The 22,524-nt window shown below is 38.3% G+C and overlaps 1 protein-coding gene across 3 annotated transcripts in view; it reads left to right on the top strand.

The window, feature by feature from the left end:
* Positions 1 to 9,828: 9,828 nt before the first annotated feature.
* The window catches only part of DOCK9 (dedicator of cytokinesis 9), a gene marked incomplete at its 5' end in the record, with an annotated part of 104,611 nt that continues 91,915 nt past the window's right edge, over positions 9,829 to 22,524 (top strand). For 2 of the 3 annotated variants that reach the window (XM_082304818.1, XM_082304819.1), the window contains 2 exons: positions 9,830 to 9,942; positions 19,890 to 20,006. In XM_082304818.1, the coding sequence (XP_082160944.1) occupies positions 19,977 to 20,006 (30 nt within the window). Of the gene's footprint in view, positions 9,943 to 19,889; positions 20,007 to 22,524 lie in introns of all 3 variants that reach the window. The other variant, XM_082304817.1, reaches the window with a different exon arrangement.

The raw sequence follows: 22,524 nt of genomic DNA, 5'->3' as shown, positions 1-22,524 counted from the left end.
AGAGGGGGAAAGATGCTGCGGTCCTGGCAACAGTGACAAGTTATTTTATGAAACTCATCTAAGTATATACATGGAACCCTTAAATAACATAATTTTTATACTCTTTGCTATAAAAGCTTGTTTGGCCAGCTCTTCCTCCTCTGAAATGTGGCTTTCAGGAGGAGAAATTACCTCGCTTCTCACCGAGAAGCCATGCAGGGAGGTGAAGACTGCTCTTCTCTGAAGAGAAGCTGCATGGCCAAGACCAAAAGAGAGCGGCAGTGTGTCACTTCCTTGTGTTTTCTTTTATTTTAGTGGCTGTTGCAACAGATGCAAGTGTGGGTGTATGGCTTCACCTATTTGTCTGTGCTGTAACACATATTCAAACTGTGTTTCTTACCTCTGCCTTTTTGGCTGTACCTGCTATCTGGTCTATTTATCTATTTTGGATCAAATATTTCCTCATATAGAGCTGTTGTCAGAACACCAGTTAATTTCAGGGAGCCCTTTAATTTAAGGACACATTGATTCTCTTGCAAAGCCAGTGCTGAATATCTGTGAAAATTTCCTGTGAACGGAAAGCTCTCGGGAAGCAGTTCTCCTTGAAGGAAAGATCTGTTCTGTGAAGAAATAAGGAAGCAGTAGTAATTGATTTAGCATACATTTTTCTTATTTAACCTGTGATCAAGAGGTCAGGAGGTTATATCTGAAGTCTTATTAAATCTAATTTAAGTTTTATCTTAAGCAGGTCTACTCTTTTGCATGAAGGAAATCAAAGATAAAATGAAGTCTGGGTGAGAATGTCTTCTCAGAAGTACAGTTTATTTCTGTCCACCTGATGTCATTCAAACTTGCAATGAAAATGCTGTTTCTTGTCTTTGGGATAGGAACATTTCTAGCCTGTCACATACGCTTTATCTTGCTAGAACACAGGGTCTCTTAGGCTTTTTAGGTCCACATGGGTAAAAATCAATATTTTAGTAAAAGTTTATAAATTGAGTTTGAGACGCTATTAAAAGTTGCATCAAAATGAATGAAAATGTGTTTTCCCCAGATGTCCACCTAGGGCATATTTATTTTCTGCAGATATTGAGAAAACATTATAATTTGCTAAGTTTTGTAGTAAGTTGAAGGATACACTTTCAAAATATTAGCTTGTATGCTTGAACTACATTACTTAGTTTGTTTTCATTTTCCTATGATTTTTTAAAAATCCATTCTCAGCATGATGTTGCATGTTATTTCTGCTGTGTTGAAGCACCTTAGAGATAGGAGGGTTTTTTTTTTTTCATGGTGTTTATGTTCAAATTCCATTTAATTGGTAATCATTGTATAACCAATGACAACCTAAGAGTGAAGTGTTACTGTACGGTTTAGGGCCTAAGCAGCTGCTTCAAATGATAGACAAAGATGGAAAATGATGAAAGGAGAATGATGTGGTGACAATAAAACTAACGAGATTTTAAAAGTTTGAGTTTTGCTAATAAGCCCGTTGAAATATTCGGTGAAGGAAGAGGCTAGCTGAGTGTACTGGCAAGGCTGATGGAGGAGCTAGAAACTTCTGAAGTGAGACAGACTAGCTGAAGGACATTAACTTTTTTTTCTTTCTTTATATTTGTCTGAAAATTCCAGGAAGCAACATGCTTTTTTTTCCATGCTTGAAATGTTTGGGGGTTTTTTGTTTGTTTGTTTTTTGGTTTTTTGGGGTTTTTTTTTGGTGCAGTTTGCTTCTTATGGCCCATTCAACACTGCTGTTCTCTCATTAAAATTTATAACCTTGTAGTTTGGTAAAGCTACTTCAGGTAGCTTAGTAGCTGTAGCATGTGCAAGATGTGGCCTAATAATTTTAAGTAGTCTTTTATTAAGCCTGATGTGGAAAATATCCTTAATTTGAATAACTATTACTTAATTCGTGCTTACACAATTTCCAAGAAGAAATGCAGGGCATTTTGAAATAGTGTATGTCCAACTTTTAATTGGATAGATTTAGGTATTTGCTGGAAACAGAACCACCAACCTTATATTTTAGTAACTGCACTTTCTTAGTCCGTGTAACCTGTTGACTTGACACCAACGCCATCATTAGGTGTTACTGAGTTTGTGTGACTGCTCTTTCTGTGCTGCTCATGAGTCATTTGGTTTATTAATAAACTGTGACATCTTTAAGATATACCAGAGTCTGTGCATGTGGGAAGATTGATTAATGACAGCAGTGAGCTATGTCATTCTGGAAATAACTCCACAGTAGACAGTCAAGTTGCAAATATTTTGATTTCAGAATAATTTTAAATTATATGTGTATGACTTTCAAAAAAGACTGTTTTCTTGATTTAACATGGGATGTGTTTAAAGTAAACCGTAAAACATTCATTTATTAAAAGGCCTTACATTAAGGCCCATCCTTGCTGGCTAAATTAACAAATTAATATCAACTTTCTTATTTAAAGTAGAAAAGTTTGGTAGAAATAAAGTAGAAATCTATAAAGGAGAAAGTTCTAAGGAAGTCATTCTGCTGAGTAAGTGGAAGTTGTTTTTTTTAATGGGCTTAAACAGCTTATGCGGCAATTTTCTAATGGTGTGCAGATAATTCGTATGGCTTAGTCTGTTAGTTCACTCTCATGACTTGCTTCAACTTGTATTACAAGTGGCTTTTATTCATCAGCAACTGGAGCATTAGACCTCATTAGGCTCCTTAATAAGGAAGAAACAGACATGTTTGAGTACAGCATCTAACTGTTGCATAGTTTTTCATGGGTCACTTGCACGAGAGCACTTCTTTTATCTCCTTTCATCTTCCCACTTTGGGTGAATAAAAACCTGGTTTCTTATGTGCTGGCTTGTAGTTTTGGCTAAATCGCCTGATGGTTTCTGTAGAATTTTTTTATTTTGACCTTTCATTACACTCCTTTGGGAAGAATGCTCTTAAAGTCCATCTCTGGTATCCCTCTGCCCTTTTGGCAGGGGAAATTGCAGCACAAATTCACCAAACATGTAGTTCCTGCAGCAAGTAAACTTCTTTGAAAGATATATCTGAGAGGATCATCAGACATAGGTTGGCAGACACTCAGTGCACTGGCATGCAAAAGATAAGATTAAACATTGTATCTTCAGGAAAAATTATTTAAGACTGGGGATGAAATCTGAGGATAGTTGATCAAGCCAATATGCATAAGCCTTTGTTCATCCATGACAAGATAGCTTGGACTAGCACAGAGAGATATCTGGGCCAGAGAATATGGCATTAGGTTGCATGCAGGTAGAAAGCATGTTCCCTTTGAAAGTAGCAGCAGGGGCTCTTGGGGGAGCTGGGTATCCTGCTCTGAAAGCAAGCAAGGTGTCTGGAGTTAAAACAAACAAACAAATAAAACCAAACCACCAGACAAGCAACTTGAAAGCCTTATATGATCTTGAGGAATGGGAGGAAGGCTTCTTTGGTGGAGAAGCTGCGTGGGTGGTGCTTTCAAGACTAGAGTCTAGACTTGGTGAACACACAGAAAGGGGTTGACTTCTCTGCTCGCTCTTCCTGATTAATACTTCCTTCCACCTGCATTAGAAACAGCCTGAAATGCTCATTTGAATCATCTACAAATGCAAGTAGCCTATTCTGACATGAAATTAAATGCAATTAAAGTAAAGCTGGGAGCCAACTGCTAACTCTTGCAATGTTCTTGTTTCTTAGAACTCTACATTGTGAAGTCTGAGACAGGTTTGTATTTCAGTTTAGAGGCAAACCAAGATTAACCTCTGTCCTTGGGCTGAAGTAAGAGTGTATTAACAATCTCCTAGAGGAGCAAATTGCTCCTGGAAAAAGTCTTGTAACATTAGTGTTACACAGTGGGAAGACCCCTACCTCAGGCTTGCTCGGCACAGAACCACTTCAGTTTGGGACAACTTCAGACTTGGGGTTTTGACTCACTTTTTGTCTTTGGTTTGCTGTCTGTGCTGTCCTGTTAGTTTTTGATAATTGTAAGGTACTGTCCAGGTAGGAAGAAAAACCATCTTTAGTCCAATGCTGTTCTCGCAGTCAGTCTGCTTGTACATGTCCTGTCTAGAAGGAGGTGTTTCAGAACAACAGTGAAATCCTTTAGCAGAAGTGTGGTTTTAATCTTGAAGTCTCCTGCCCTGATTAAATCCTACTGATTTTTTTTTTTTTTTTCCCCTCCCCCTTCTTTCTTTTCTTTCCCCGGGACCATAAGGAAGTCAGGTTTTCCCTGGAAACAGAAAGATATCTACTAAGATGGTAGGAAATGAATCAGTCACCAGTGAGTCAAGAAAGTGCACTTTAAGTTGGTACTTCATAGATAACAGTAAGCAAAAGTATGGTGTGGACAAGACTTAATCTATTTTGCTTAGCTCTGCTGTGATTTTAAACTTATTTTAGTTGGTATTTGTCACAGAGAAAAAGTGTCCCAATTAAGGTACTGTATCTTATCTGACAGATAGTAATGTCTAGCTGAGGGATATTAATGAGATATGCCATGTTGGTGTTAACGACTTTAGCCAAATTCTTATTCCATGAAATAAAGAGCTTTTAAAAAATGCATTGTACAGAAACATTATGGACCCAATAGAGGCACTGACTGGGAGAATCTTTTAACTTTATATTGCCACTAAAACAGGGAGATAATTTTTTTTTTATTCCAGCTTCTTGAGTAGTAATACAGACCTGTACAGTAGTGTTATCTTTTTTTTCATCAATGCAACCTACTTATGATGGAGACCTCTTCTATGTGGTATCTCAGCATCTTTGTCCTGTCCAGGCTACTTGACTCTCTCCCTAAAAATAATGTTTTGAGAGTAGTTGTAACTGCAATCCAAAATCTGAGATTTGTATGATTCATTTTAATATAAAGAGATGCCTCTCCAAAGAGGGATTGTGATTCTACCTATTCCAGAATGGGCTTAATTCTTGCTTTACCAAGGCAAGTCAGTGAAATGGGATTATTTTAGTTATAATGTTGACAACATGAAAAGTTATGTAATATCTGTCTTATGCTCTTTTTTCTTTTTTTTTTTTTTTTTTTTTTTTTTTTTTCTTTTTTTGGATGATTTTCTTCCTAGAGAATGTACTCCCTGGTGGTGGGACTGTAAGTTACATGTTTGCAGTATTTACCATAGGAGGAATGAGTCTTCCTAACTGACTTTCTTGTGACTTTTTGCATTTCATCTGAATGTAACGTATATGGCAGGGAATCGCCAGGTGAATTGCATGCTGTATTCCATCTGCTATCAGCTGGCTGAGCCTTTCTCTTGAACTTGTGAATATATTCTTCCAGGGCAAGTACATATCTCTTGGTCACTTATGAAACTCGGCAGTATTAAGATATGTAGAGCTGCAGCACTGAATCTTCCACTGACATGTGAAATGTTATGCCGTTAATACAGCTGCAAGGCAGGCTGCCAAGTGTGGGAGGGCAGTGTTAGACTATCTCTTACTAATACAGATGAGAGCAAGAAGTATTGGCTTTTAATGGTGCTTGTCATTCTCCTAAAGTGGTTCCATACTTTTATATGAGCTACTGCCTTAAAAACCCAACCCAAAAACCAACTAACCAAAAAAAAAAAAACCAAACCCCAGACCAAAACCCCCCAACAAAACAAAGCATTGCAACCCTTCCAGTCGTCCATCCTTCTCATTTTTGAAAGTTATTTGTTAAGAGATGCTGTGAGTTGCCAGGGAATTTAAAGATGTAGGGGTTTGGTAAATGATGTTGTCAAATCCTTCTGTTTTCACATATACAGGACATGGAAACCTACAGCAGGATTACTCCCTCCTCCCCTCCGCTGCCCAGTTGCTACAGGTTAAGCAACTGTGTTCTTTCCCTAGAACAGCTAACAGAGACAAGTTTGATGGCAGTAATTATAGCTGGTAGATTTAGTGAATGCTGATGCTGGCCACTTAACAGGGTTTAGTGATCTTTATGCAGATTGTAAGTGGGACTTGGAGCAAAAGAAATGCCATTAAACCAAACTACTCAGGTTTTAGCCTGTTCCTGCAGTGAGGCTGGGTAGTCTCCTTTCTTCCGCCAAAGTTCAGAGGAAATTCTCGTATTTTGCCTGTTCCCTTGCTATCACTTACTCTTCATTATGTGGTAGCGTGCATTAGGAAAGCAAGCTCTTGGAGTGAAAAGTGATTTGAAAGAATAATAGGGTGTATGTGGGGAACTTGTCTTTTGGGCAGCAAATTTGCTGAATGAATCACTGAGGTATGTTGGGAATACTGAGAACTCTTTTACCTATGTAATTTTGTCATTACATAGGTAATTCCTTAAGGGTATATGACGCAAGAAGAGAACCAACTATTTGGCTGTTGGAAGGAATATGAAAAGTACTGTTGTTAAAAGTACCATGAGGAGTCCTTCAAGCCACTCTGTTTGTAAAGAGACGAAATGCCTTGTTTCCATAACAATCTGAGTTACTTTGCAGATAGGTCTCTATTTAGTTAGTAATTTCCTGTCATTTTAGGAGCCATGTTGGAAATGCAGTCAAATAACTTCTGTACAGTGACATTCTTTTTGTACGTGCATTGTTTTCCTGGATTCTCTGTTAATCCTTATTCAGGTAACTGCCTGATACAACAAATTGAGTAATATAGGTTTGGTTTTTTTTTTAATTGCAGTTAAATGGTTTAAAACTACAGGTCATGTAACAAACTCGATACATTTTCAGCGTGTCTTAAAGTCCCATTTTTCATCTTTCACTTTTTGAATCATAATGTATTATTGGTAACATTTTTTAATATATCTCTTTCATAAAGTACCTTACCTCTTTTGACTATGCAGTGCCTGGGTAAACCCCTTTTTTGTGGGTTTTTTTGTGGGTTTTTTTTTTTCCCTCTACATATTTTTTTTGTGAATTAAATTATTGAGATAATCACTAAATCCTCAGCAGAAAATAAATGTTGGAAAAGCACATCAATTTAGCAATTAAGGTCTGTTTCATGCAGGATATAGCTCTGGAGGTACTGCTTCACACTTTTGTTGTTGTTAAAGAAAAGAACCTCCTCTAATGGTAGATGTGTGTTAATGAAATGCAAGCTAGAAATTACATTCACCATTCAGTAGGAAGAAACAACTTCTGTATCTTTAAACTGATGTTATAAAAATGTTGGCTTACTGGCTTTTTTTTTGTCCATCATGTTTTGAGAAGAATAGGGAGAATGATGGGGAAAGAAAATCACATGTATACTGAATTAAAGTAATCCAGATGCATTCAAAAGAAGTACCTGACCAGGATAAAACAGTGTTGCAGTTTAAAAGTAGAATCCTTTGTTAAATTAACCAGGAGAAATACTATTTGAAGTGTATAGTATTTTAAAGTCTTTATTAGTGTGAGTATTTGCAAGTGCCTTGTGCGTAATAAGGTTGTGTATTTCTGGTTGCAGTTAAGTATAATTGCAGCCCATCTCAGTGAAACAAATTCCTGTTTGGCAGCTGCATCCTCAAGTAATGGTATAATTTAGTCTAAGCTGTTCTGTACTTCCGCTTTCTGAAAACAAAAGGAGCAAAACTCAAGTGTAACTAAATGTTCTTGAACTATTGTCTACCTTGATTTACACAGGAAGATCTGTTTTTGTACATTTGACTAAACTGCTAGTTTTCTTCTTAACTCTTCAAGAAGCTTTATAGAGTGTTGTTTTCTAGAGTTCGGCGTCTGTATATTAGAGAGACTGCTTAAAAAGTAAACGCGCTGACCTTGTTTTTCCTAGAGAAAAAGACAGAAGCATAGTAAATCAGTATTGTCTTGACTAATAGTTAATTTTATTATGTCTTTCAGTCTGCTCATTAGAAATGTGCTTGCATTGTGGATGCGGTGGGCAAACTCTTGGTCAGATTCAATTTCACGATTGCAGTAAGCTGAAATAACAATATCTTATGCAGGTGTGAAAGCAGAGAGACAGGGAGGAGAAAGGGTTATTAACATCTTATCTTAGGTCTGAAGGGTAAGAAACCTGTGCCTGAAGTTGTGCCTTCTTAAAAATACTAGCAATAAAAGAGGATTGTGCTTCTCCATAACTTGGCTCCATCTGCTTTCTGCAGATTAAGGTGACTTTCTCTTCTATTAGAGAATATATAGAAATTGATGTCAAGTTAAATTTAGGATGTCAGTTATATTGAAGTGAGATAATTAGCTGCCCAAAGAAGTGGAGCAGAGTTGAGAACTGAATGAAGGTGGTGGCTTAGTTTCCACAGCTGTCTGGTTGGACAGGGAGTCTAAAATAGGGATGTGCTCCTCCGGGGAGTTGAATTTTCTCTCAGATGTATTTTTGCTTGGTAAATACAGCCACTGAGGTTTGTGCACTTGGAGGCTGCAAGTCATTAGTGTTAAAAAGAAACAAAGGGAAAACCAAAATACCCCTCTCAAAACCTGGAGAAAACTGCTCATCACAGTTCACTTTTTTCAGGAGGAATTTAGCATACCATCATATGCTAAAACTACTGCGTGGGGGAGCGAGGTTAGTCAAACCTTCAAAATTACAAAAAATGTCAACTAGGCTGCATACAAAATTGCTTTGCGCTACCCCAAAGAATTGTACAGAAACGATCCCAATAAAAATTGCTGCCTCTTATTTTGTGAGTGTGTGTATGCTGAACAGTGTCTGTAAGTAATGATATAGTAGGAGAGTAGATTGGATTACAAAAGCCAATGTGAAGCATGACTTGAGTTTATGTCGCAGTTAAGGACAGGAATGGAAGATACTAACCACGGAGCACTGTGTAGCCTGGAATCATGAGGCCAAGGGACACTTCTGAAAACAATTCACAAGGCAGGGAAGATACCCCCACCCCCCCCCACCCCCCCCCCAGTGTTTTGTACTGTCAGCAGAAAGAAAATCTTAGGGAAGGAGTGGTGGCTGGCTGGTCTTCATGGCTGGAGAGCTGAGGTTCTGCCAAGTGACTTCTTTCAAGATCTGTGAAGTGTTTTGTTGCGTTGTCGTCTTGGTGGTTTTTTGGAGGGTGATCAGTGAGGGACTTCTGCAACGCTGGAGGGCTCTGAGGAGAGAGGAGTGAGCTGCGAGCACTAGTAATGTGCAAGACAGAAGTGAGCTAACTGGCTCAAGGAAGGAAAGAGGATGAGGCGGACTGGTAGTTTACTTGAAGAGTTAAGTGCTTAGAAGTTGAAGGTATAAAGATACTTTTAAAATTTATTTTATTTTTTAATTAGAATCTTAGTAGAGTGTATAAGACTTTTACTGTGAAGACAAGTTCATGTTAAGGTAAATTTTTAATATGGATTTACCACTAAGATTAAAAGAGCATCCCCACCCTACCCCCAAAAAAGAGCAACGTATCTGTTTGGGGCATTGGTCCTGGAGAATGTACTTGTTTAGCAGCTGGTTGTTGATAGTACCCGAGTAAGTGATAGTAATGTGGTTTTTTTTGGTAACACTTAGGGGTTTATGCTTCTAAAGAGGCCCAGTTGTCAATAAGTGGCTAATTTTTACAATAAAAATATTTTAAAATATTGAAGCCTTGATTTTTTTTTTTTTTAAGTGCTGTAAAAGACTTGGACTGTTTTACATGATCATTTTAGAAACGCACATTCTCTTTTGTGTTTGACTCATAATCTTAAGGCATTAAAATGGATCCACCTTTTTTTTTTTTTTTTTTTTTTTTTTTTTCCCCCCCCCCCAGAGGAATACAACATGCTTAGGGGCTGGCCTTTGTCTGTCATGCGTTCCCACCATGACAGATTTAGCAAACTGCAGCTGAGAAGTTAGACTAGTTTGTACTTTCTGCTGCTTGTGCTGGGGAAAAAGCTATTGTTTTCACTGGATCACTGGCATGTTGATTACTTTGATGCCAAAAAGCATACGGTTTTGCTGCTGCTTGTATTTTCAACCAAAGAATGCAGGCAAGAACAAACAGAAATCCTAAGAAAGAGCTTATTATAGAGTCTCCGCAGCAGTGCAAGGATGCAGGTCCTTGTGAAGTAGAAGTGGAGAGTCCTGTGGTAGTGCTGGTAAGAATTCTTTAAACAAGCTATCTCTTCCCTTTTAATAATTCTAGTTCTGTCTGCTAGGGAAAAACTGCTTAATCTGATGCTAATGAGAAGTTCCAGCATTCTCACATGTGAAGAAGGTGTGTTTAAGACTTAGGTTTGATTCTTCTGCCTTTTTAATTAATTTTTGCTGTTCTGGTTTACCAAATCTTTGGTTCTGTCTGAGTGTGACTTTGGAATTTGGTTTTCATACTAGCTGCTTTTCAGTGTCTGCTCTCTTTAGCATAGTTGTACAGCTCCTGGAGCCTAGCAGGAAAACTACTTACACTTTAAAATACATTCTAGTACCTCTATTTGTTAACTGTCCAGTGTATCTTTCAATTAAAATATATTTGAACTCTCCAAGGACTGTGTGTGTAACGGTTAAATTTTACTTAAATGTTCTATGAACTGTCTAAATAATTCAGGTGTACTTCTGTTAAAGGATCTGTTTTTCAGTGTCTTCAATGCACGTTATTTAAGAATTTAAAGTTTTAAAGTGAGAGGAAAGGGAATATTTCTGTATGTGGGGGAAGTAATCAAATAAGAACTTTTTTTTTTTTTTTTTGTATCGCTACACACTTAGTTCTGTTGGAATTTTAATAGTACAGCAAGAAAACATAATAAGCAAGCTGTAATGAATCCACCAACTCTCTCCAGCTAGGACAATAAACCTTTTCAAATAACAGAGGAGGATTGTTAAACTAATAACTTATATATTGGTAGAAAGAAGTACTTTGATAGTTCTTACTAGAATTCCAATTTTACTTAGTAACATGTTTAATTGCTGAATTAAAGGATGATGGTCTCCTCTTTATTTGTCTGGCTGTGGTTGAAGTTAGTGGGAGCTGTGATCCTCAAATTATTGTCTCTTCCCCCCCCCCCCCCCCCCCGCCTTGTTTGAGCTTCATGCTACACATTTAAGAATTGAACTAAAACATTTTGGCTATATATATTTAGTAATACACATCTGTAACTTTATGGGAATTGTTACTGTATATAACTGAAAGCTTACATGTGTGTTAGTAAGACAAATTTTCTTTTCCTTTACACTGTTTTCTTTAGTTTCATTCTATTCAGAGCAGTTGTTAGTAAAACTTTTTTTTTTTTTTTTTTGTATGGGTGTGTTCTGATTTCTGGTCCAGATTTTCATCAGTACAATATGAGCTAATCTTGTGTGTGCTTTCCTGCCTTTGGAATGTTTAACTTTATTTAGAACTGTTTTTATTCCCCCATGAATACTCAGAGAGGATATTAGTGTTTCTGCAGATACTTAGAGTACTGCAGTTAATCAGCAAGCGTATATACTTACTTTAAAAAAAAAAAAGTATAAAACATTACTGTATTTACTTATAACCATTTATGAAGTACATCCTTATAATTTTCCAGGTACTACTTAAGTTAATGTTCATGGATTAATATACCTCCAGTGTTTGCCCTCCCTTTTTTCATTTTCAGATGAAGTGGGTGCGTTCAAAACAAAGGTCACTATTTCAAGGGAAGAACATTTAGGTTCCACAAAGGTTGCATAAAAAATGTCTTCGTTGTCATTTCAGTTGCTATTTTGGTCTTAATCTCTTACATATATAGGCAAGCATATATATGGCATATAATTATAGATGGTATAATATCCCTTTTTGCTTCTGCTTTTGTCTAGTTTATGGAGGAAAACTAGATGAAATGGTGCAAGGACACTTTGCACTAAGTGTACCGCTAGGCACAAAGCAAAAAGTAGGGTGCTATGTTTCATTTGACACTGACATTTGGGTCCATTTTTATTTCACTGGGTTGTGATGTTGCAGTAGATTTTTACTGCCACAGTGAAAGTAGGTAGTTTCTCACTGGTATAGGGTGCAGTAAGGTAATAAGTAAGGCTGATAATGTTGCTAGTTGGTGTAATGAAATGTAAACAGTACAACTTTTTGTTTTCTGGATTAGAAACCTTAGAATTGTTAGCAATTGATAGCAATCCTCAAAAGCATTTGGAACAGGAGGCTTCTGCCTTAATCTAGTAATACTTCTCGACTATTGCCTATAACATTCTTTCAGGTGTGGATGTATTCCTTTTGTATGGGTAATTACGATGTGATTTACCTAGCACTCGAGGTTTTTGAGTATTCTTTATAAAGATGAGACAGAATCAGCTGTCAGGACTTCAAGGAAGCAACAAGTTTTTGTGATATTAATTTAATTCTTTTAAATGTAGTTCACAGAGTCTGCTAGCGTATGGAGGGAAGTGAGTATTTATAACTGTAAGCATCCCATGTGATATTGAAACACTGTTATTTGATTGAGCGCTGTGCCTGAATTAACTTTTCCTGGATAGGTGGGCAGTTTCACAAAAGGAGTCGTCTGCTGTTTTCAGTGCCGGTTAGTATGTTAGTACGTGTGCTCTGTTGTTTTCCCATGGTTTGAATTAGATTGTGTCGTAACTTTGCCTTTGAGGTTAACAAGCAAGAAGAGCCTATGGAAAAAGCATTTAGATTTCCCAGGTGGTGCCTCAAAGCCTTACTTGGGATGAACTGCTGTTGTGCTAGCTGTTGTAGAAGTTACCAAATTAGTACACATGCGGTCCAGTTGCATTTTGATAGTTAGAAGTAGCAAGTGCTTATCAAATCAGATGCTGCTGCTGGGAAGCTGGAACTTCTGGAGGCCATCTTTCTGCTTCGAAACACACTGGCAGTGTAAAACGTAAGACACCTGAGCTCCTCTGTCCAGCAGAGCATTGCCCAAGTCTGATTCTAGTCTTAGAAGTTTCTGTGCTGATAGAAGATCTTTATAGGACACAGCATGCTTACTTTGCGTCTGAAGGTAAAGCAGGTCACAGAGGAGGCCAGAAATGAAACAACTGGACCTGCATCCATATTAACAACCTGAGGTAAATACTGGCGATACAGAAGGTCTTATCAGAATGTTTGAGCTCTGAAAAGTGTTCTTGTGTTTAAATGGACCTTGACCATCAATGAAATACTTCTTATAAATAAAAGCACAATGCTTTATAATTTAGGCTGTGTTCACTGAGTTTTGGAAACCCCCATTCTCTTCAGCCCCCTGAAGACTTGGGTGAACAACAGAACAAGAGGTTTCAGGCTTTCAGGTTAAACTGAGGGGGGGAAAAAAGAAAAGAAAAGAAAAGTTAATTATTGTTTTTTAAAGAAACACTGTGCAAAAAAGCCTGTATAACTAACTGCTCTTTGCATGGCTCACTCTGTAGCCCTGGTAAGCACTTACGGTCTGTTTATGTAAGCATGAGAACAGGTGACTTAATGCATTTCATTCTTTCAAGTCCTAGAGACTTAAAAGTTTTGAATTTGTCAATGAAAGCATATTGCTGCTTAAATATATGCATAGTGGTAGTTTTTTACATGAACCTATAGCAGCTTATCCCCTCCCACTGCCTCAAAGTTTACATCACAAAGTTAACCACCCCTAAGAAAGGAGATAATGAGTAATGTAATATTTAAGAATAAGCTCTAAGATACATATAATTTTTTTAATAGATTTTTAAGTTGATTAAAAAGTCACACAACCTGGGCAATTTATTGACTTTGTTGTGGTTGTGGGACAATAAGATACAGGGAGCTGTTACTCACGTTTAGTATTAAATAGTCTACTTATTTGTCCAAAGCGGCTTGCCTCAGGCCAATGTTGAGAAATATGTAACACCATATATTCATCAATTCATATGCCTTGCTGCCTGCTAGTGCTTGTAGCTCCGTTCTACTCTTTATGGGGACTTGTTAATTTGCAGGCGTATGTGCTAAATATAGAATCATAGAATCGTTAAGGTTGGAAAAGACCCTTAAGATCATCGAGTCCAACTGTTAACCTATCACTGCCAAGTCCACCACTAAACCATGTCCTCGAGCACCACGTCTACCCGTCTTTTAAATACCTCCAGGGATGGGGACTCAACCAGTTCCCTGGGCAGCCTGTTCCAGTGCCTGACCACCCTTTCAGTGAAGAAGTTTTTCCTAATATCCAATCTAAACCTCCCCTGGCGCAGCTTGAGGCCGTTTCCTCTCGTCCTATCGCTTGTTACTAGGGAGAAGAGACCGACCCCCGCCTGGCTACAGCCTCCTTTCAGGTAGTTGTAGAGAGCAATAAGGTCTCCCCTCAGCCTCCTCTTCTCCAGACTAAACAACCCCAGTTCCCTCAGCTGTTCCTCATAAGACTTGTTCTCTAGACCCTTCATATATGTTTTTAAAAGGTAAATATGTTTTTATAAGGTAAAAGATGTTTTGTAGCATGAGGCTAACAATACCCAGCGTGCTTAACCTGACCATCCTTTGTTTTGTGAGAAGACAAGAGGAAGATAACATTTGTCTCAATTTAAACATACAAGAAAAAATGTACTGTATTTTCTCTGTAATATATAATATAGGCAATCATTGAACTCCTAACTTAAAATTCATTTTATCTCATGGCTTTTGACACTGCTTGTCCAATTATATAAACCGTATTCTGGCAGATTAAAATGGTTACCATGCGGGTGTCATGACTGCTGTTTTGAAATGCTTCTTATTTCTGGTAAGATTCCATACTTATAATACAGTGGCAAAACCCAAAGTGGCATGGCAGATACTTCGCTGTTTTATCTTCCTACAAATACAGCATTGGCTAGCTCGAGTGCTGCACCCCATGAAGCCCTATGCTTTTAGCATTTTCATAGATTACGGAAATAAAAATGTTGCTTTTTTCAGATTAAGAGGAAAAGCTAAGCCTTGTTTGAAAGACTGACTTTTAGTGCCTGTAAACTTGATTTTGCTGTTTTGACTGGGCTGAGTCTTATCTGTGTCAGCTGGTCCATAAATCTTATTCAACAATACTGTGCTTACCCAGCGTCTTCTCTTTTATATTACATGAAGTAATAGACAGGAAAATCTTTTTTTCTGAAGAAGAGCTTGAGAGAGAATCTGCTTCCTTGTGGTGTTGTAGGTTTGGCTAAATGCCAACGTCAGTGTGCTGTTTATTGTTTTCTTTTTTCATATCTGGTTTAAACTGATAAAACATCCGCTTCCTTTTCAATCTGACAAATGACTAAGAAAGAAATGAGTAACACTTTGGAGAAACCTGGGGAAGCAAGTTCTTCATGAATTTTTACATAATTGACATTTCTGCAAATCAGGTACTTTACTGATTAAATAGGAAGATGGTGTGGTTTTCTGGTACCACTGACTACCTCTGTGTTCCATTGAGTTAGAGGAGAGGGGTATATTCAAGGCCTCAGCTCCACAGAGCTTTAGATTCTTTAAAAGCTTCTAATGAGGGAGAATTCTTTTTTAATCTTGGGTTTACAGCATGTAAGCAAAATGTGAGCAAAGCTCATTTGCTTTTAAGATTCTTTTCTGTCAGTTTTGTGGTTGTGGTGGACCTGTTTTGTGAACAAAGGGTAGAGACATGCATTTGCAATTAATTGGATGCTTTCTGAGGCTGGAGTATATGCATCTTTGGCTTTTGAATTAGCTGTGCTAAAGAAGTGATTTTTGTGTGTGTGTGTGTGCACACAGGCCCACGAAATAATTTTAGGTATGCTGTTTTTAAAAGTAACCCTTTGTCTCTGTTTTTGCTGGTAAAATGAGAGGAGCCAGAGCTAGCTTTCTTCCAGTCTTCACATGTTTCCTTCCCAGGAGAATTAACAGGAGGATGGCCATAGCTCTTCAGCACCAGGGAGAAAAGGATGAAAATGCTGATCATGTGCAGCACCACATAAAAATCCATTACCCATTTGAGGTGACAGCTTTCTCTTGCTACCAGTTGGTGGAATTGGTGCTGTGATCTATCCACTTGCTAGTTCAGACAGTAGATGTCCTGATATGTGAACCTTCTGAGTGTATTGACCATGTATATGTTTCTTCTTTCCTTTAAAAGGCTTCCCAAATTGCATTTTAAGTATATTAAAATATGTGGCCTGGATTCATTTTTTATAAGGACATTTTAAAAATTGTGAGCTGCACTGAAGCTGAGTAACAGAATTCAAAAGTGCTTTTACAGCAGCTTTTAATGAGGACAGTTTCATATTCTGTTTAGTAATCTCAATCTCCTGCCTCTGAAAGGGTCCCATCAGCTCCCATCTGTTGGCACAAGTGGTCATGCAGCCATCTGATCAGCATTTCAGAGAGCCAGTCTGTCTGAAATCTTGCTGTTTGGGAGGAACCCTGTGAAGCCAGATCACTCCTAATCTGTCTCAAAATATGACTGTTCAGTTGCTGGTACTAGTGTGAGAAGGCTCAGGAACGTGCCATGAGAGAGAGAGAGGGTCCTTCTAGTATCAGCCCTCCTTTCGATTAATTTAAGCCAAGTCTTTCGCTAACAGAAGAGACTGACTGTATATACAACTCAAATGGTCTTTCTCCCTTACTCATTTCTTAGACCCAGTTTAATCTGGAGTATTTATTTTTGCTTTTCCTAAAGGTCAGTCATTCTGCACCACACTCAAGTCAACCTGTCACTGCAGCAGATTGCATATCATTTCTCATGACAAACTCTTCAGAAGGAATGGTAAAGGCCAACTTGACCAAATGGACTGACTTGGCCATGGTACCGTAGTAGTCTCTAAACCTTGTTTTAACATAAGAGTATACTGCACAAGAGCCCAAGCTCAGTGATTGACAGGTGAGCATCTTGCTTGCCTGGGTAGGTAGGTAGAGACCTGTTATTTACATTGAAAGTGGAAGAAAGATGAGCAAAGAGTGTCTTGCTTTCTGAATAAGCATTGTCTTGTACTATTTCATTTAAAGAGCAATAAAGTCTGAGGGGCTCTTCATGCTCTGTGTTATCCCTGTCTCATGTGCTTAAGGAAGCAAATATATACTGGACAGTTATTGCCTTGGTGAAGAGTTGGAGAGGGTAGGTGAAGTTACTGGAATTTCTTTGGATTCAGAACTTGTTATGACAATCTGGCACAGTGGGGCTGTTCAACCTGAAATTTTGTGAAGGGGGAATTTGATAGGGCCTGCATCTAGGAAATGTGTCAAATAGTTGGGCGAAGAAGGTGCATCTGGCCGCCTGAGTACTAAGGGAGCTTGGAGCACACCATTTCAGTAGTTTGGGATTCATTGCAGCAGCCTGAATATTCAAAGACAAACTTAACAGAAAGTTTTCTTGCAGCCAAAATATTTTGTGTAATTAGTACATTAGAGAAAAGGTAACCTTTTCTTATGCTGTGTTTACATGCTTCTCTTATACTTTCCTGAGCTAAGTCAAAATGGTCCAACCACTTCAGCTACAGATGTGTGCATGAACATAAGCTTAAGCCTTTTCTCATGGACACTGGTGTTAGTTCTTGGCTTTGTGATAAACCATGTTTATGAATGAGAGGGGAAGATGTAGCAGCAGCTGTGGTTCAGGTGCTAAGCTCTCAAAACGCGTTGGGGTACAATATGCAGTGAACGGAACTGCTGTTCTCCATCTCCTCTGAGGAGAAAGATGGCAAGCTCAGCAGGTATTGGCCCGTGCTGAGCATGTTGTTAGACAGCTTATGAACTTTTAGTAAATCCTTTCAGTATGATTGTAAATGGTAGCTATTTTTGTTGACAAAGCTACATTTTGTTCATCATGTTTTGGTAGATTTATTTTCCAGATTTTGTTTTTTTGCCCTTTTCAGCTGGTATGCTGTGTTATGTTCTTGCATTTTTCTTAACAGTAAAACAACCATATGGTAGATATGAGGGAATCCCAAGTAACTTTTGAGTAGCTTGTGAAATAAGCCTGAAAACTTTGGTAACCTTATCTGACTAAAGTTTTCCCAATTCCTTGAAAAACAAATTTATTTGATTTGCTTTTAGATGAAGAAAAGACACCTGTATGGTTTCTCAGGAATATTATTGATATGCTAATGATTAGAATAGAATATAGAATAGACTGGACTATTTCAGCTGGAAGGGACCTACAATGATCATCTAGTCCAACTGCCTGACCAATTCAGGGCTGACCAAAAGTTAAAGCATGTTATTGAGGACATTGTCCAAATGCCTCTTAAACACTGACAGGCCTGGGGCATCGACCACCTCTCTAGGAAGCCTGTTCCAGTGTTTGACCACCCTCTCGGTAAAGAAATGCTTCCTAATGTCCAGTCTGAACCTCCCCTGACGCAGCTTTGAACCATTCCCACGTGTCCTGTCACTGGATCCCAGGGAGAAGAGATCAGCACCTCCCTCTCCACGTCCCCTCCTCAGGAAGCTGTAGAGAGCCATGAGGTGGCCCCTGAGCCTCCTTTTCTCCAAACTAGACAAGCCTATGAGGTCCTCAGCCACTCCTCATAGGACATGCCTTCCAGCCCCTTCACCAGCTTTGTTGCCTTCCTCTGGATGCATTCAAGGACCTTCACATCCTTCTTAAATTTTGTGGCCCAGGACTGCACACAGTGCTCCAGGTGAGGCCGCACCAACACTGAATGCAGCAGGATAATCACCCCATTTGACCAGCTGGTTATGCTGTGTTTGATGTACCCCAGGACGGGGTTTGCCCTCTTGGCTGCCAGGGCAGACTGCTGACGCACATTGAGCCTGCTGTCGACCAGCACCCCCAGGTCCCTTTCTGCAGGGCTGCTCTCCAGCCGCTTCACTCCCAATTTATACTTGTGCCTGGCATTACTCCACCCTAGGTGCAGAATCCAGCATTTGGACTTGTTAAATCTCATCCCATTAGTCATAGCCCAATGCTCCAATCTATCTAGATCCCTCTGCAAGGCCTCCTGTCCCTCAAGAGAGTCAACAGCGCCTCCCAGTTTGGTATCATCAGCCAGCTTGCTAATGGTGCATTCAACTCCTGCATCCAGACAGTTGATAAAGGTATTGAACAGGACTGGCCTCAGAATTGAACCCTGAGGAGCACCGCTGGTGACTGGTTGCCAGCCAGATGTAGCCCTGTTCACTACAACCCTTTGAGCTCTGCTAGACATAAAGATATTTCTTCTGTGCAGTGCAGCTGGAATTTGAAAGGTTATTAACATAAGTTATGCAAATATATATATATAAAAATCTTATCTCATCCGATCAGCTATAATGATGGCATAAGCTAGCCTTGCTGCTATTCTTATGTTTAGTATACCTTACTCTGAAATTAGTACCACTGATCTTAAAGTATCAATTGGAAAGTCTCTTGTAATTGCCACTTGTAACGTAAAATTACCTTTTTTTTTTTTTTTTTATGATACTGTGATACACAATTTTAGTCACAGAAAGTGCAAGCTAGATGGTAACTCCAGCTTTGCATTAGTTTGCACACTTCGAGGCAGTGCTGCCTCATTGAGAGCTTTCTCTAAACCTGCTTTGCCATCTGACCACTTAACAGAATCCTTGGCAGGGTGAAGGTTTTTCTCTGCCTGATTGTGCACAGCCAGCTGTAATGCCTTGACAGCGGTATAGGGTTTAAATGTTGAATCAATGCGTAGTAACTGATGAAAGCTACTCATGCAATTAAGAGGAAGTAAATGGCTTATGGGAATTTTGAAAAAACTATAGAGAAGGAGGAATGTCAATTAGCCTACCCCCTATTGCAGGTTACTATTGAGTTAAAACAAAGTTCAATCTTTGCTTTGAATTAAGGTTGTTATAATCCCTGCTAAACCCAGATCAGAGCTTTCTGGACAGTATCAAGCAAAGGTAACTACCAATATAAGAGACTAGTAATTTCTTTATAATTTTTTTGCAGTGAAAATACATACGTGATTATTCTGATAAGCTCTGACTTAGTGTGTTTTGTGAAATAGTTCTTCCTTCTGAGGCTTGTCTCTAATTATCAGTTGCACTTATACATATGGTATAGTGTGACGTAAAGTCGGCATTTTGAATACTGTAAGTTTTCGATGTAGATGAAATCTCATTCTGCCAACTTTTTAAAGAGTAACTTCTTAAAATGAGTCAACAATTGTAATTTTTCCTCAATATACCTGAATTTGTTTTCCTTTTTTTTTTTTCCCCCCCTAGGCAAAACCAAAGCTCATAGAACCAATAGACTATGAAAATGTCATCGTTCAGAGGAAAACACAGATTTTGAATGATGCTTTACGTGAGATGCTACTGTTCCCTTATGATGACTTTCAGGTAATTTAATCCTCTGCCTTTTTTTTTTTTTTCTTCTTCAAATGACAGATTTTTAGCAGTAGTAGTCATGAGATGATAACTTCACATTTGTGTTGTTTTTTAACTCTCTTAAGCTACAAAAAAAAAAAAAAATCTTTGCCATGAGTCCCTTTACACTTCTTGATTTATTGTGTCAAGTTATAGAAGAAGAAATAGCACACTTTCTTCATCTGTTCAGATTATAAGGTCTACTTCTGCAACTCAGCAATTTTACTGCCTTTTGAAGTAGGCGATCAGTCATTTTTAGATATTTCCCTCCCTTTCTGACATAGGAAATCATGGGATGTTTGTTCAAAAAAAGCATCTGCTTTTTGTCATGCTTTGATTCTTAAATTGATTGTTTTTTTGGTGTCCCCCTCCCCCCCCGGCCCTTAACAGTAAAGGGCATGAACCTGTTCAAATGAAAGCTGTTACTCTCAGCTGTGTATTACTACCCAAAATTGGGTTTTGGTAAAATACCCCCTGCATAACAGGGCTCTGACTTGATTAAGCCAGACTTTACCAAGATTTGTGATCATCTTGATATATTTCTATAAAATAACCATGTTTATTAAATAAATAGTTTATTTAAATACACTTTTTTGAATCTTGTTGTAGATCCAGTTAGGATAACCACCAAACATCTTAAGAGACTGGAGTTGCTGTAAATAGTGAGGAAAGTGTCTCTCACATGCCCATACTTGCAGTCAATATGTCTACCTATATTTGAAAAGTATGCAGACATCTGAACTGTCTATAAATTAACTAATTCTGGGGACTGAATCATAGTGGAATACCTTAGAATTGTTCTGCAAAAACCTACCTGAAAAGCTGAGCACTTTATTCAGCCAAGTAGTTGAAGCTAAGTTTATGTTTATCATGGGCAAAGTTGGTGATGAGTTGATGTATTTCTACAGAACAGCATATAAAGTCCCATAAATTACACATGTTGAGTTTTTGTGAATTCTCTCTAGCCTATTAAAGTATTTACCTGAGTGCACCTGGACTCTGTTTTTAATACAGTCCGTGTGCTTTATTATCACCGATTCATACATGAATAACTATACTTGTAGCCTTCCTTCTCTGAGCTAAAAATTTTGGTTTCAGCAAGCTACAGGTATTTAGAGAGTAGTTTGGGCTTCATGTGTTCTCAGCCCCATGTGAAAGTTTTGAAGGACTGCAAATAAGACTCCTTACAAAAGGAAGTCATACTGCCTATGAACATTATCTAATGATACTAATGTTCAAATGCTAGACCACTCATGATGATGCCCTACACCAGGTATTGGCTTTGGGACTGAAAAGAGTGTCTGGGCTGTATCAGCTGGATCCCCTTCTACGGTGTGGCTCTTCGGTATTGCAGATCAAGGGGAATCAAGGATACTTCTGCTAAGTGTACTCTTATCTAATCCACTAGTTCAATTACCAGGGGTCATTCTGGTGAACAGCTCTGAATTATCAATGGAGAAGAAACAAACATATCAAGAATATCCTCTGGCATTTTGTTTGAGCAGTCTGGGGGATGTCTGAAGCATTTAACTGCTGTTTCAAATGGCCTCTTCTGCAATTATTAACCTCAGGCATATATGACTGAAGCTAGTCCTTAGTTGTCAGTCTGATCCTTTAAAGGGAATGACTGAATTTCATTCACAAACTGTAATGCTTTTTGCCATCCTTTGTTTGGATTCTATGGTCAGATTTGCATCAAGGCGGTCATTAAAGTGGGAGTTACATCAGAGGATTTACTTCAGGTAGTCACAAGTTTGGAATGTAGTCAGATTTCCTGTTTCTTCATCCCTCAGCAGTGTAATATCTGAATACATCTTCTGGGCTTCCCCTACATAGTCTTTGGCAGAGTCTCATTTTATACTCGATTTATATGAAGACTGGTTTGTACTATCAAACTTTATTGTTATGCCATGAAACTTTTATTTCCTTCTAGGATTTGCTGGCACAAACTTACTCCGAATATTTTTATTGTACACATGACTCTCCAATACTGCTTTGATCTGTCTAGCTTGTTTTCAACAACACAATGCATTTAAATCTGTCATTTGGTGTATTAAGAAAATATTACCGAGTGAGAGAACAGAAATCCCTTATGTGCTTATTTATTTTTTTGCAAGTTAAAGCTTTTAACCCCGTGCAGTTTTCCATAATTGTATTTACAGTTTTGAAACCATTAGTCTTGACATGGTTGCCAGTACCATTTTAAGCATTTAAATAATGGCATATTTTCTGTATTTGCCATTCTGCTTCACTTTTTTTTTTTTTTTTTAATTCCTTTTTCCTAACTTGTTGCTGTCACACAAGGTGTGGGCAGCTCTTGGGTAAGCCTCCAATCAAATGTTTGATACTGCCCTCGTACCCCACAAGATGAATTTGAAATAGTGAGCTAGAGTATTTAGAACTACCTGTATACACACATAGAACAGTTTATAGGTGGAAACTCCTACCATTGTCTAAAAACCTGTTCAAGCCATTTCCTCTTAGAGCATTT

The sequence above is a fragment of the Platalea leucorodia genome (assembly GCF_965183815.1).
Source record: "Platalea leucorodia genome assembly, chromosome: 2".
Taxonomy (NCBI): domain Eukaryota; kingdom Metazoa; phylum Chordata; class Aves; order Pelecaniformes; family Threskiornithidae; genus Platalea; species Platalea leucorodia.
This window is presented reverse-complemented; position numbering and strand designations above follow the sequence as displayed.